Source organism: Bison bison, unplaced genomic scaffold (genome assembly GCF_000754665.1).
Source record: "Bison bison bison isolate TAMUID 2011002044 unplaced genomic scaffold, Bison_UMD1.0 scf7180017864228, whole genome shotgun sequence".
Taxonomy (NCBI): Eukaryota; Metazoa; Chordata; class Mammalia; order Artiodactyla; family Bovidae; genus Bison; species Bison bison.
The window spans coordinates 5,484,251-5,500,842 of NW_011494800.1; the positions used below are offsets into that span (position 1 = coordinate 5,484,251).

Below are 16,592 nucleotides of genomic sequence, written 5' to 3' on the forward strand. Positions count from 1 at the left end.
AATCTTTGGGGTTGGTCAGGGCCCCACTAGCACCTACTCCAATTTCTCATCTTTTGGAACATGCTTTTTTGTCAAATCCTGCCAACTGTGCCATTGTCAAGGTTATCGGCAGCCATAACACAAATCCTAACTGTAAGGGCAAAACACCAAGACAATTACTAGAGGCCAGCTTGCTGTTCTGATGGGGTCATGGGCTGACACGAGTCAAGGGGCAGGTCTAGAAGTTCAGCTTGCCAGTTCAGTGAGTCGTAGGGTTGACTTAGACCACCAAACTCCCAGGAGGCTGAGGGCAAGGGAGCAGATACATCACCCTACTCATGAGGCTCCAATGCTCACACATGCTGTTGAGGTCCTCCTTTTTTTAGTTACAAAACTACATTTATTTTTAAAAGCAGGGTTTTATGTTGTGAGCAGGGAATCCCAGCAAAGGCAATTAAGAGGGTCCTGCAAATTAATTCACTTAGGCTGCAAAATGCCTGGTAACTACTTAGTCCTTGAAACAGCATCGCTCTCTCCATAGTAGTCACACTCTTTACCTTCTAATTTTCCAACTCACTTAGCTAAAACTGCTTAAACAATGAAAATTATTAGTAATCTGATTCAAGAGTCTGTGGGTGCCAATGCAAGAGACCTAAGAGACATGGGTTTGATCCCTGGGTCCAGAAGATCCCCTGAAGGAGGAAATGGCAACCCACTCCAGTACTTTTGCCTGGAGAATCCCATGAACAGAAGAGCCTGGTGGGCCCCAGTCCATGGGGTCACGCGCGCACGTGCACGCACACGTGCACACACACGTGCACACACACACCCCCCTCTGTCTCAAACTCTTGGATGATTGATACCAAACACACACACACACACACACACACCCCCCTCTGTCTCAAACTCTTGGATGATTAATACCCAAGGGGGTCCCTAGTAAGAGTTACTCTGTCCCTCCTTTGTAACAATTAGTGAGGTTTTGTGAAATGACAGATAGCAATCTTGGATTATATTCAATTTAAAATTACAATTAAATTAAAAAAAAAGTCTGTGGGGACCCTTACCTTTTGTTTACCACACTGTTCTTAAGATAGGTTACAATAAAATTATTTGACAGGAAAACTGGATGAAAAAAATGTCTGGCTTTGATTCAGGAAGCTGACAGAAGTTGAGGTTTTGAGGACTTCCCTGGCGGTCCAGTGGTTGAGACTCCGTGCTTCCCGTGCGAGGGCGTGGGTGCCATCCCTGGTCGGCGAACTAGACGTGCACATGCTGAATGGCATGGCCAAAAAAACAAGTACAAGTTTTCTTCCTGAACTTAAACCTCAGAGATACAGGTAACTTAAAAAAAAAAAAAGATGAATAAATTTCTAAATATAAAATGGAGACAACTCAGTCTAAAAACTCAAACAGAATATTAAAAACATTTATTAATAGAAAAAAGTTCAATGCATTCTACAGAATGAAAATGTTCAATCTTTTCCTATAGATACTTAAAGCCAGTGATCCCACTTTTCATTAGTATTTGCTAAAATCTGTGTAGCAGCTTCTTTTAGATTTAGTTATTTGTTCAGGACCAAAGTGAAGCCAAAGACACAAAAAATAAAACTTTAAACTGTGAGTAGCTGTTTAAAGAAAAAAAAAAAGACTACATACACATAAATAGGATTACACACTTTAATCTGATCGACATGGAGGAAGTTGGGAGGACATGAAAGAAACTGAGTTTCGGCTCTGCGTACTGCATAACCAAAGGCTCCTTTTCCAAAGAGCAAACTGAGGTTTCAAAAACCAGATTTTATCAGAATATTTCGGGAAAGCATACTATGTGTAATCCAGGAAATCCATTTTTTGCAGGAAATAGGAAAATCATCACGGGCAATAAAAGATTAAAACAAAAGAAAGCACCAGGGTTTTGAGCAGGTCTAGTAACGTGAATACATCTGCAGAAACAACATGAATGGTTTTGACTGGCTGCTATGGAAACATGCTAAGGAGGATTGGTCCATATCTTATCATCGTTTAAAACATGTTTCTTTGGAAAAACGGCGATATTGGCTGAAAGTAAAGCCGTCCTTTAGACACCCAGCTTGTTGGCCTGGGTGAGAACAACTTTGAGAACGGGCATAAAAGCGGAGGTCTCGCTGAAGTTGCTAGTGCTAACGATGTGGGTGTGAATAGTCAAGCCTTCTGAGTAGTTTCGGGTCTCGATGCTCCGCGCGATGTTGTGTAAACCGTTGATGATTGTTGGTGAAAGCTGAAATCAAGGTGGAATACAGAGCGAATTAAAGGAGAATCTTCCATGAGACCTGCTATAAACATGAAACCCTGGCATTTACCAGGAGTTTGAAATATACATTATTTAAAAAAATGAATAAACTGGTGAGCAGTTCTAGAAAGTTTCTCAGACCAAACAACACACAAGTTATAAAATGGAACCACGACACAATGACTTATGTAAGGAATTATTTACGAACTACACACAGATGATCAGCTAGGTATTTTCTTAGAGGAAAGCAGCCAGATCTCCTCCCTTAAATTGGAAAGTTAATGTCTTTCTCCATTTAACAGCTTTAAATCTTCATTACTTTAGATATAGCCTCACAGCTCTGAAAGTGTCTCCTTTGTACATGAAGAAGTTAGAGTCTTAATCATGACATCCTGTAGTAGGCGCCCAATTTACTATAAGACCTTGTTGACAACAGAAACCCTGTATTCCTGGTCCACTTTCATCAGGAGGGCAACAGTCCTCGTTATGGACTCAATTTGCTCATTCTTAACTGCTTTTTATAGTCCTGTCATCTCTTAAAACCATAAGACCTATAGTTGTTTTTCCTCTCCATATCATTACTTGGCTTCCATACTTCTCAGAGAAGACTTTTTTTTTTTGGATCAGTCCATGGGCGACACCCCTTTCCACTGCTATAGTAATTTTCTCTGGTTGGGGTCTCATGCTAAATGGTTATTTTTATCTGATGGGACTGATATGGGGGATGGGGAAGAGGAATGCTAAAATGCAAAAGTATGAAAAACTCCAACTTTTTTTTTCCTCTCCAAGTGTTTTCATTAAAAAACAAAACAATTCTAGAGAGGCATGGAGAGGTGGTGGGACAGAGAACAGAAGACACAGTGTCTGCTCCTCACTGCTGACTGTCTTCACAGGTACACACACTGGCTACGTTTGGCGTTGCCTTTGGGTAACAGATATTGTAAAAGAAAAGGGTCAGAGTCTTAAGACTACGAGAAAGATGACAGATTTGGTCTCTGGAAAAACAGAGTATCTGCCTACTCTTTGATTTCTTAATTCAAGGCACATATAAATATGAACAGAAGGCCAGTAACCTTAGAGCCAATGTGGGCTAGATTATATTCTGTTATAAAAAGGCTAAAACTTCTCTCTCTCTCACACACACATACAGCCCTATGCCCTTATCCCCAATGACTGAAATGTAAGATTTAGACAGAGCAAAGCTCAGTCTGTAGCCGTCATGATCATTCTTCCCCCAAACACACTCCATACTATGTACTACACACTACATACGATACACTACCTATGACATGCAAGTTCTCATCCGACACATATATATGACTAGCAACCAGGAATAAATGTTTATCATAAACCCTTCTTTTCCACGAACTTACCGTCTGTTCCCTAAGTTTATCATACAGAAACTCCAAACGTTTGCTGGCATCATCTAGCTTCCTCTTGGTTTGCTGCAGAAGAGAAAAAAACCAGAGATGCTATATTTGAACAATAGCTTTTATCCCAAGAACTTACCCCATCTCATTTCACTAAAGCTTATAATCATGGTGTTGAACAGCTTTGTTTTATAAAGAAATGCCAATACCTTACACCAAGGAACTTGAACAGATGATTAGAACAGAGAACAGTTATCTATCGAGGCAGGCAGGGCCAGAGGTGTGCACAAGGGGACTCTGGCTGGATCTCAGGGGCTCTGCGACACACTTGAGGTGTGTGTGTCCAACGACACTACGTCCACAAGCAACAGCAAGGGCCACCTGGAGGCAGCAATGGGCCCTGCACTACAGAAAAGGAGGCCTAACAGTCACTGTGCATTACACAAGAATGTTACGGCAGCCAGGAAGCAAACATATGGGTAAACTGTGGGGTCTTTTTTTAACCTCAAGAATACACTCAATCACATTTGGTACATTTAATCCTATCGTATTCTGGGCCTTTAAAACACCAAAAGAAGAAAAAGGAGAAAATTATCTTCTGACATCTTAAGATTATTAAGAGGGAAGTGTTAAAAAAGAGTTCTTAAATTAAATGAGTCCTCCTACCCTTCTCCAGCACTCAGTATAGTGAGGGAAAACTAGTCTCAAAGTTTAAAATCATACTGTGATTAACTTAATGACCTACATTATGCCTAGAAGTGATACTATTTTTCAGTATTTATTGAATGCCTACTGTGTGCCATGCTGGGGATGGTTTTGTGTCTCACGGAGCTCATATTCTATTGGGTGGGAAAAAGATAACTAAACAATACGCTGCGGTCAGATGGTGACGAGCAGCATGAAGAAAGGTCGCGGGGTAAGGGTGTGGGCGGTGTTGGCAGCACGAGGTGCTGAGAAAGTCCGGGTGGCTCACGGGACACCTGAGCTGGCACTGGGAACAAGAGAGCAGGAGCCCTGCCATTCTTTGGGGAAGAACCCTGGGTAGAAGGGGCAGCTACAAAACCTCCGATGCTGACGCCGTCTTGCTGTGTTTGAGGAAGGCACGTCCGTATGTCAGAAGAGGAGGGAGGAAAGGCTGAAGCCATCAAGGACAGCCTTACAAACCAAGCCGTGCTGTAACGTGACTTTGTGTCATTTGGACTGAACTGAAGTGAAAATAAGAACAAAGCGAAACCATAAACATGATTTCGAGTACTGCATTAAAATGGACTTTTGTGGACGGTTCAAAGTCCTGGGCAGTGTCAGAACTTCTTCCTCAAATACTGACAGGAACAGTCTGTCTTTATCTTCTGCCTGGTCCTGGGTCACGAGAAAGGAGGTGACAGATACTGTGACCTGGAGGAGCTGAAGCTCAACAAAAGTGTACTAAGCGAGGCCGTGCCCTATGCGTCCTGCCAGCTTCTATTCACACTGACTCATGCCTGAAGGGAGACTGAAGTTCTCCCATTAGGACTGCTCTACTCTGCATGATGGTGACCTCTCTGTTTAGAGGTGTGCCAGGAGACAGTACACACCTGCCTGTTTATCAGCTTCACCCGTTCTCTGTTCCTTGCCTGGTCCTTCTATCACTCCCAGAATGCCAGGGGCTAAGGTTTATGTTAACTTTCCCCTGCCTTTGCCCTCCTGATACTGGGCTAAGGTTTATGTTAACTTTCCCCTGCCTTTGCCCTCCTGATACTGTCCGTACAGCAAACTGCTTTTCAAAAGACTAGCAGAAGGCGGCACATATTAATACTCAACGTCTGATGAAACAGCAAACTCCAGAGGCTGTGTTTGCAAGCAGACAACTGGCCAGTGACTAAATAAACATTATGCTTGTTGGCAGAAACTGAAATTTCATCTCGAACAAGACTGGCTTTGTGGAATTTTTGTTGTTGCCAATACCCAGACATCCTCTAATAAACTAAGTCACATCAGTCGCTTTGACTATGAATATGATTCCAATATCTAAAACACTGAACTGTTAAGGACTCTGCAAAGTTAAAGATTGTCTATTTTTAAAAGCTTTTTTTTAAAAAAGATGTTTTGATGTGGACCATATTAAAAGTCTTTATCGAGTTTGTTATAATACTGCTTCTGTTTCACGTTCTGTTTATTTGGCCATGAGGCATGTGCGATCTTAGCTCCCCGACCAGGGATTGAACCTGCATCCCTCGCATTGGAAGGCAAAGTCTGAACCACTAGACTGCCAGGGAAGTCCCTACTTCTAAAACCTTTAGACATACACTCTGAAAGAAACCCCAAGTCTGAGTTTCTTGTATTTTAGCATTCTGCCCTATTCTTGTGCCAGATGTGATGTCTGCCGATGAGGCAGTGCAGCTCAGGGGTTGAGAACATGAATTCTGGAGCCAGACTAGGTCTGAATGCTGGCTCTGCCTGGATTATAGCTATTTTGTGCCTTAACTTCCTCATCTGTAAATAAATATGACAAACCTACCTCCATGCAGTTGGTTTAAGGATTATATAAAGTTATATGTAAAAAGCAACTGAGAATGCTTTTATATGTAAAGCAAACCATAATAAATGCTAGCTTTACTACTTTTGTAAAAACTTTCAAAATACATCTTGTAAGACTTAAAGCAATAAATATAAAAGAGCTCCATAATGGAATCTTTTAATTAAACAAAATAAAAAACACATACAGGATCTGTGGCTGAAGAGAGGCAGCGCTGAATAAGATCCTCGAACGTGGTCTTTAGAATGAGGTGTTCATCTGGAATAGGCTTCTTGGTAATTTTTTCTGTTGGCAAAGATTGCACATGCTGGAAGAAATAATACCATTAAAATGAGCAGAAATGACCAGAAACTACCTGTATACAAAGTCCTGAATCTGTCATAAAGAGCAAACAACTAATTATAGATAGGCTATTCAAAATCAAACAAAAAATGAACGTGTGGAATCACCTGGGATAAGCAAACAGAAAAATCAGATATTCAATAGAAGATACAGGCAGTCTTCCTACAGCTTCTATTTTCAAAAACAGGGTTGCGTATAAAGTATTTGTTTAATCATGGAACATATGTTGATCATGATTGTATATAACTGATGGGCAAGAGGACCATGCCAGTAAGAAACAAAGAACCAGGCATTTATGAAGCTGGCTGGTGGGGGTGACTGCTTGCTTTGCTTGTCGGCTCCTTGTTTATTCCAACAGTCTTGCATTCTTTGCTTGTTGGCTCCTTCTTGTTTATTCCAACAGTCTTGGAGGTTCGTTAACTGGTCTTTTATCAAACTGTGAGATTAAATCAAAGGTTAGAAGAGACTATGACCTAACTGAATGCATAAGATGGATAAACAAAGAAGGAATGTGTAAGTGCTTCAAGTTTTGATTGATTATATTCATTCGTAGAAAATATTAGGCAATTATGTACTAGGCACTGATGAATCAACACAGAAATAATCTTATCTCTCAGGGAGTTTACAGGCTAGCAGGAGGGAAAGTTTAAAAATGTCATAAGTGTATGTAAAACAGCAACTGTGGTTAAGTTCACATCACTGGAACCAACAGACAATATAACTGCGATTTAATTGAGGGGAAGGCTCTTTAAGGAAGTTTTATCAGAAGGTTAAGTAGGAGTTAAACAGGGGAAAAAGTGCATTCCAGACAGAAGAACAAGTACACAGGAAAGATGACGATACAGGGACTGAAAGGAGGTCAGCTTGGCGGGAGCAGAAGACAGCAAAGAGGAGTAGGAGCTGGGAGCGTCCAGGTAATATGAAAAATGTTGGTCCTTATCCTGAGAACAGTGGGCTGTGGTAACATGTCAAGCAACGATGAGCTAAGACCAGAGAAGAGGTGGGTCATAGCAGATGCTGGCAGACCAGTGAGAGGCTCCTGTACTGCTGGAGAATGGAGACAAAGGTAGTATGGACTAGAATGGAAACACAGAGAAGGGAGGGGAGAGAGACTTTACAGTAATAACAACAAGATGTGGGGATAGATCTGAAAACAGGTTAAAGGATACAGAGTATAAAGATGCCCAGGTTTCTGGCTGGATTAATGGAAAGGATTATGGTGGCATTAATTGAAACAAGACACACCAAAAGACAACTAGGTTTGGGAGGAGGACTATGAATTGGACTTTGGATATACTAAGCGTGAAGGGCCTCAGAAACATCCAAGTGGACAGGGAGCTGGGTATCATGGCCTGGCTGAACCACACACATCCATGGCGCTCTCCCTCTCCATGGTAACTGAAGTTCTGGTCCAGACGAGTGTAGCACGAACTCCCAGGTCCCAACACAAATGAATGGCTTCACAAATGGCACAGACTTGTAATCATGGAAACTAACAATGCATATTAAGTATATCTTCTTGTGAAAAGAAGCAGGTCCTCCCACCTCCATCAGAACACTGGAGTTTATAATGCTACTGTTAATATCTAAGAACTCTCTTAACAGCAAAACATACTCTTATGGTAGACACAATCTTTATAAATTTGACTTCAATGAGTCAAAGACAATGACAGAAGAACTAGTTTTATATACTTGGGCAGGATATTTCATCTTCTTATGTTGAACTGTGACCCAACCTCTTTATTTTTCATGAATAGATCAAGATTACCTTTTATGCCTAAGTCAGTTACATGGAAACCTGATAAGATTTTTTCATTACTGAGAGCCCTGCCAACTAGCTGCTTGTATGTGAAAAGCAAGTATGAACTGATATCTCTATCCAAGGATATAGCTATATTATTAGCTCTTACACACATACAAGAAAAGATCAAAGTCATTATATTTTTATTTTACATTTTAAAGGAAAAAACCCTTTGGAAACAGCTTCTGCTGAGCAGCCTTGGATGCCAATATGTATTCAACTGATCTTAAATTGTGGCTACTGAGCAGATGAAATGAAATACTGCAATTGCAAAGTTACTGTTAACATATACTAGTAAATACATAAGCCCTTTCTAGAACGTTCACATATGGCCACGTCACTGGAAAATACTGTACATGTGTGATCTTAAAAAAAAAGTTCTTTTTTACCTAAGTTGTCTAAATTGAAATCAAACTGAGATAGTAATAAAGGTATAACCATAAAAGTTAACACCTTGAAAAAACACACTGAAATAGAGCCATCTCCCACTTCCACAGATTCACTGTTACCTGCATGGTATTTCCAATGGGAGCCCCAGGGGCACCTTCGATATTGGGCTTTGAAAATGACGGAGGCATGCCTGGTTGACTGAGGGGCTGCTGGATGCCACGGAAGGGCTGGCCACCGGCGAGGTGTGGCTGTGGGAACGGAGCTTGGCTGGACAGTGGTACTGGTGCTGAAGGCTGCTGCTGCAGCATCTGAGACTGGGGGTCACCCAAGGGGTTCATGATTGGTGATGTGATGGGAACAGGAGGCGTAAAGTTCTCAGGCATCTTTTAAAAGATGGACACAAAAGGCACCGAGAGTAAGAAAAAAATGGTATAACAACATTTCCTCAGCTTTAAATGCAGGAGTTAGCCATCTGCAGCAACATGAATGTAACTAGAGATTATCATACTGAGTGAAGTTAAGTGAGAAAGAGAAAGCAAATACCATGTGACATCACTTACACGTAGACTCTAAACTATGACACAAACGAACTTACTTATGAAACAGAACCATGGACACAGAACAGACCGGTGGTTACCAAGGGGCAGGGGGCTGAGCGAGGGATGGAGTGGGACCTGGGGCGAGCAGATGTGAACTTTTATATATAGAATGGATAAATAACAGGGGCCTACTGTACGGCACAGAGAAATATATTCTGCATCTTATGATAAACCATAATGGAAAAGAACATACGTATGTGTAACTGAATTAAACTTTGCTATACAGCAGTAATTAACAACACTTTGAATCAACTATACTTCAGTTTTAAAAAATGAATAAGGGAGTTAGATCATTCTGTGGCTAAAAACTTTTTTAGTAACAGTAGAATACTTTTGAAAATGGATTTTTATGCAGAATCCTAGAGTGAAACGTAGAAGTAAAGCTAATCTGGCTAAGGGGGTTGGAGACTCAAACCTGGATCTCTCAGCCTCTCCCCTTTGCCTTCCACACTCATCCCATAATGGGCCAGAACCATGGCGTTGTTGAAAGAGGATGGAGAATTGTATTTAGCTATACTGGGATAAGAAATGCCAAAAATGTGTGTGTGTGTGTGTGTGTGTCAAGTGATCAGATATAATACCCTTTGCCGAGACCATTAAGTGATACCTAACTTAGTGATCAATCACACTCAGAGTAGTAGACTAAGTTTCTGAGTATCACTGACATAATTTGGGGGATTCTGTTCATTTAGTATCTCCCAATTTTATGTTCTGGCCTCTCATTACTGTACTTGGGGGACAGAAATCACTAGGAGTAAAGAAAAAAAAAGGAGAAAATGGCTTGCGATAAAAGAAGAACCTTATGCTATGCTCTAAATGATGCTCAGCTAACAAGGCTATTTCTTTTCATATCATATGTGATAGATAAAAATAGTCCAAAATATAATTACGAATTCATGATTACTGCTGGGACCCAAAACCAAAGTAACTCCTAAAAAAGAAATTCATTTGAGTAACCTGAAATTTTGTTTCCTACTCTTTGAAACAGACATTGGGAATTTACATATCTTGTCTTCTAAAAGGGGTTTAATTCATACCACTGTACTGTCCTGTATTTTCCTTCCCTTCATGGATTAGAAGATGAAAGTTAAAATACACGCATTAAGTACAGCAGTCAGTAAGCTCTGCCTTTAAAGGACAGTGAGTGTAGTGTGCTTCAGTGGCTACATGACTGAGAGCACATCTGGGGGCAACTGAATAGACATCTTTTTCCAGTACCTTCTTCTTCTTGGGTCCTCTGTTCAAAGCTGGCGGATCATTCCAACCATTCTGAGGACCTGTAACAGATAATAGAGAGCATTTTCCTTTAGAATCCTGGAAAGAGAAAACTAAATTGTATCATCATATAATACCTTCAAATTCTACCTTCACCCTGAGATAACTGTCACAAAAGTTTTACCAGCTGAGCTGCTGGGATCACTGTGTAGCCCTGGATTCACAAACTCATTATCGAACCCTCTGGTAATCAATCACAGGGCCCTGGCTTAGAAAGCAGGATATCTTGATATTACTCCTTTTAAAGGGAAATAGCTGTGCTAAATTTAAGGATAGTGAAGCTTTTATGTCTATATTGGTACATGACTTTCAAAGATCAAACAATTCTCTCCCAAAAAAGAAAAAATAAATCACCTGAATCTGCTAAAAAAAAAAAAAAAAAAAAAAAAAAGGTTCCTGATGTATTCAACACACACAAAAAAGAATAAAAGTAGCAATCTCCTATTTCCTAAGAAAGCAATTAAACACAAGCAATTCAGGAAACGCAAATCATCCGCATGGTAGAAACACTGTTAAAAAATGAAAAACAGCCCAACTGCACAATACCAGTATGTTTTACTACCTTTGAGTTAAGAATTATCTTAACTCAAAGTAGAAAAGTGCATTCAAATATCTGTAGTAAGATTTTTTTTTTTTTCACTGCCACATACACAAAAAAATTCCAGGCTGGCAGCAAATGGAAAATTAAACTACTGTCATCTTTGGTAAATTTTTCTCCCCCCGCCCCAGATCTCCCAAAACCTGTCATCTCAAAATGAGACATGAACATCAGTAGCAGAACTCGTAAGGTATTGAATACTTAGCTGCCTTTATCTTTAAAGAAAAAAGGAACAAAACATGCCAGGAGTAGGATACTTACTAAATCACAACATAATCCTCTTACGTTTGAGTTTTGTGTATGTGTATATGTAAAAGCAAAAAATTATTCTTCTTTAAACAAATTAAAATTCTTTCGGCATTTTATTTTTGCTCAATTGATATCCACGATATTAAATCACAACAAACTTGCTTCGCAAACCAAAGAACATAATGTCATAGAAATTTCTTTTAAAAAACAAGATTTTCTCCTAGCCAGCATGAACTCATTTGCCTTGATTTTAAAAACAGAATTACTTTTCTACACATTGACTAGGAGACGGAATGCCAAATGAGCCTCAAAACACTCAGGAGGCAGTCACAAAATATTAAACCACATGTTGCTATCCACTTAACAAATTCTTAAACTTCTGGTTATACACAAACTAATCATTCACGCCTTTCCCATCACATTCTAATCTTTCTTATATCTAAGACAATATTGGTATAGCCTTGTCTTTTTGTCTACATCCAATATACAACTTTTATGATTCAAAATCATTTGTGACACTATGTTAATTTCATCAGTTCTACGATTTGATTCAATTAAGAAGCCAAATTTTAAAAATGATACTGGTCAGATTTAGGATATCATTGCTTTGAAGTTCACATGCATAATTGTGAATGTTCATTCATTAATTATATTCAATGATTCGAAGATTTCCAAATATACATTCTGTAACTAATTCACCTTCCAATATAGATGCCTGGTCTTGCATTGACTGATTTTCTGTAGACAAAATGTAAAAGTCACTTAAACAGTATTATCATCAAAGACATTCTAAACTCATTTTCTAATTGTTTCTGCTCCCTCTGTTAACCTCAGGAAAGAACAAACTACTTTTGTAAGGGAAAAAAAAACCTTATTTTTAAATCAAATCACATGAAATGGCTTCTATCTAATTAAGAAAGTCATCAGTTTGTGGGCAAAGCTCTTTCATTTAAATGTGTCAGACCCAATTAGCTCTTAAACACTTATATTCTCTTATTATGCCAGCTGTCTCTTTAAAGCGAAAATTTTGTTCCTTTCTACTTAAGATAACATTATTTCCCCAACTGTTTGCGTGGATTGTTTCTCTACCATTTGATCAATGAAGCTCAGTAATATCAAGGTGCAGGGAGGGAGGAGAGCACTGCCTAACATGTTGTAACTGTGTCCATTTTAGCATTATTTAAAGCTTGAATCCAAATCAGTTGAGGACCTTGCAAAAATGCAGATTCTAATTCACTAGGTACAGCATAGGGTCTGAGAGTCTACTGTCTCGGCTAGCTCCCAGGAAATGCCAATGCTGCGGGTCCAAGCCCTTTTTAAGTAGCAGGGTTTTACAAAGAAATGGGAGGGTTTCTGCCCTGTTGTGCAGACTTCAGCACTACACTGCTAAACATAATCAGCATGTTAGACAACCTTAAAGAGGGGGTACTACTTTGCTGCTGGATCTGGGAGGCCCCAAAGGCCTGCATTCTGGAGGAACTGTAATTTCTGGGGTCACACCATGAATGGGAACATACACCGGATCAGGCCCAGTGACTGTGTAACCGCCTCACATTGTCTTTTCTGTAAGAACACACAGATGTGCAGACTGTTTAGCACAAGTCTTCCTTAAAAGAACCGAAGGTTCAGGCAGTGGACAAGAGGAAAGAAGGCTGGAACTAAGACAGCAACTCCAAAGTCGTCAGGTATTCGGGGTGGGGCTAGGCCCTAGCCTCCAGTCAAAAGCGTGTGGTGAAGGCACATAACAGGCACATACAACTCACAGGAATTCAACTGTCTTCACACGGAGAAACGACCCTGATGCACTGCTGGTGCAGGCGGAGAGGAGTGCCGCCACTATGGAAAACAGTGTGGTGGGTCCTCAAAAAATTAAACACTGAATTACTCCTTGAGCCAGCAATTCCACTTCTGGGTATATACCCAAAAGAACTGCAACCAGGAGCTGAGCAAACATTTGCATCCTCCTGTTCACAGCAGCGTTATTCAGACAGCCGAAACGCCCGTGTGTAGGTTTACAGTGGACAAACAAGATGTGGCCTATACATAAGAGTGGATGTAAAGCGAAGGACCACTACGTTCCGTAAATAATTCAGCAGCAGCTCTAAAAGCTCTGAAGATGCAAACTGTTTGGTGATTTGGATTATTATTCAGCTTTAAGAAGGAAATTCTGATACATGTTACAAACATGGATGAATCTTAAAGACAGTGAAACAGCCAGTTACAAGAAGACAAAATTGTCTTCTAAAACGTCCTCTAAAAATGACTACTTACATGAGGTACGTAGAATATATACAGACAGAAAGTAGAACACTGGTGAGCAGGGGCTGGGAAAATGAGGAGTTTTAAAGGCTGCACAATTTCAATGTGGGATGATGAAAAACTTCTGCAGTTAGTAGTGATGATTGTACAACAATGGAAATGCACTGAATGTCACTTAAAAATGATGAAAACGGTAAATGTACAGTCTATTTTACATTAAAAACCTTAATACATGCACACATACGTATAATGTATGCATATACATGTATGAAATGAATAAATGCACCTAAATTATCAGTGGTCATACAAGGGTGGCAGAATTATAATTTTATTTTTATGTTATTTGAGCTCTTTCAAAATCCTACAGTAAAAAATTAATAAAAAATTAACTTAAAAACCGACTGTGGCATGTCACTGGATACTGCAGACCCCTGTCCACCTCGGTGTAGGGGTCTGTCCTCCGCAGGGTCTTTGGGGAACACAGAACCGCTCGGCCTCACAGAGAGACGTGGAGCTGCTCCCATCCATCCCTGACTCCTGCTTCCCCTGGGAACCTTTGCAGGTATAACTGGAAGAACACAATGGTAGCATCTACGCACTGGTTAAGGTATTTTCAGTGGAAAAGATACTAGTGCCAATGGCATGGAGACTTCTAGCTAGAAGATAATCTGAGACAGAGAGAAAAGAGCATCCTCATTAACCACACACCTCCCCCTTCCCCTGTAAGCTGAGCATGTTGTGTTTTTTAAAAGGGGTAACAAAATTCAGAATTAAAATTGACAAAGAACGTATCCTTGTGGTCATTTTCTAACAACATAAGGTAAAACAGAATTAGCCGGAGAAAGGAAGGCAGGCAATCATGCTCCTTTCTGCTGTTGAAAAGGTTAAAAACCAGGTACCTAAAGTTTCTTGCCTTGAAATGTAATGATTTCCAAAATTTGGCCCAAATACAAATTTTATGTTCCAACTGACAACAAAGCTACGTGCAATTCACTAGACACGCACGTACTTTTCTGCCTTCCTACCTCTGCCTGGAGTAATTCTGATCATAGACTGAATGGGCATTCAGTAAGAATTTACTGAATGAGTGTCGTGATGATGGCAGCATGAGCTTCTCTGAGTAGCAGGCACATCGCCTTGTGGTTCACTAACGGAGGTCTGAAAATTCTAGTGTTTATCAAGAACAATTTACCAGTTGAATTTCCAAGTCCTATAGAAAACCATGATATAATAATCTAAGATATACTGGAACAAAGGTAAAACTTTTAGTGACAATTATCTGTATAACCTAAGCAAAGTTTTCAGGAAATCAAAAAATAAGGTAAAGCTCTGTTAATTAAAATATAGAGACTATTAACATGCAAGAGATAACACAGCAGCCAGCTTAGCACATACTGAGTATTGCTTCTTCTTCCTATTAGTTACTCTGCTTCTCAGCCAGGTTAGAACAGTTACTTTGCACATAAGCAAATACTTACATGGCCGAACACACTTCAGCTCAAGGAGGGAAAAAATACCCATGCAAAGAGTTGATTTAGATGATGAAGTAACAAATACTTAAAGCAGTGATGCTAAATGTTCCTGTAATTCCAACACTGATAGCTATTTCAGTCTCTTCCATCAGGACTAGCGTGTGCTCAGTCGCTATCTCATCTGACTCTGAGACGTGACGGACTGTAGCCCGCCAGGCTCCTCTGTCCACGGGGTTCTCCAGGCAAGGGTACTAGAGTGGGTTGCCGTTTCTTACTCCAGGGACGCTTCCTGACCCAGGGACTGAACCTGCACCTCTTGCACTGGCAGGCGGGTTCTTTATCGCTGTGCCAGTAGACCATCTGGTAGAGAACGGACACAGGCTCCGCAGACCGAGGGACCTGGGTTTGTGCCTCAACTTGACAATCATGACCGTGCCGTCATGAGAATGCTATGTAACCCTAGGAAACTCAAGCTTCCTCATGTCAATTTTTAAAAAAATAATTATTCCTATTTTTCATGGCTATGAGAACTAAATAAGAAAAAAGATGGCAAGCACTGGTACATGTCCAATGTACGTTCAGTAAATGAGAGTTTGATCCCCCACTTCTCTGCAGTACCTCCTTACTTGAGGATTTACTTAAACCTATCTTTCACTCCATCTCTTATTACTCAACCATTCAGAACGGATACTGTTTTCACTTATCCAGGTTTAAATTTTTTTTTGAACTTTACAACTGAACTAACACTCCTTTCTAAATATCAATCTGAATTTTCTGTATTGAAAATTATATAAATTTTATTTGTGCAGTAAAGGGTGATACATATTGTATGAATTTTTGGTAGTCTGAATATATACCAAAAAAGAGAGAAAGAGATAATGTGTACAATTCTGGATCCATAAGACTTCAAGAAAAAAGTACTTCCTTAATAAATCTTATTATATGATAAGTGTTTTCAGTTATTAAAGCTACTGCTTAGCAGATAAAGAGAGAGAAAATTTATACTGGACTTCCAGGAGCAACTTTGGTATCCGACAGCAAGACTCACTCCTGTTTTGTCCTTCTAGTTAAAAGCCGTCAACTATAATCGGCAAGGGAAACTAATTTCAGTTACCAAAAGGCACAGAGCTCTAACTGTGAGTGAGGTTTTGCATAGTCACAGCTAACTCACTCTGTGGTCACTGTCCATAAACGTTTTCAATGTATTAATGCACTCAATCCTTTTCATAAGCTTATGAGTATGTACTACTCTTATTATGAGGAAACTGAGGTTTACATTAAGTAACTTATTCAAGATCACGTAACTATTAGGAAAGAGTGAAGCTGGGATATAAACACAGGAAGTCTGACTCCAAAGCCTGTATTCTTTAGTATGTCAGTGGTTCTTAATCCCAATTAACTGATCTCTTTTTTTATAATACATACTTTATAGGCCTCTTTTACAATTCTAATATGAAGATCAGATAATGTT

The 16,592-nt window shown here is 39.9% G+C and overlaps 1 protein-coding gene across 6 annotated transcripts in view; it reads right to left on the reverse strand.

Annotated features, from left to right (window-relative positions):
* Window positions 1-1,394: 1,394 nt before the first annotated feature.
* SEC31A (SEC31 homolog A (S. cerevisiae)) overlaps window positions 1,395-16,592 on the reverse strand; it is a 60,967-nt gene continuing 45,769 nt past the window's right edge. For 3 of the 6 annotated variants that reach the window (XM_010845927.1, XM_010845929.1, XM_010845928.1), the window contains exons 23-28: window positions 12,090-12,128; window positions 10,487-10,545; window positions 8,789-9,052; window positions 6,324-6,443; window positions 3,625-3,696; window positions 1,395-2,239 (exon numbers count right to left, since the gene is read on the reverse strand). In XM_010845927.1, coding sequence (XP_010844229.1) covers window positions 2,060-2,239; window positions 3,625-3,696; window positions 6,324-6,443; window positions 8,789-9,052; window positions 10,487-10,545; window positions 12,090-12,128 — 734 coding nt within the window. In that variant the 3' untranslated portion in view covers window positions 1,395-2,059. The remainder of the gene's footprint in view (window positions 2,240-3,624; window positions 3,697-6,323; window positions 6,444-8,788; window positions 9,053-10,486; window positions 10,546-12,089; window positions 12,129-16,592) is intronic. The other 3 variants (XM_010845932.1, XM_010845930.1, XM_010845931.1) reach the window with 1 other exon arrangement.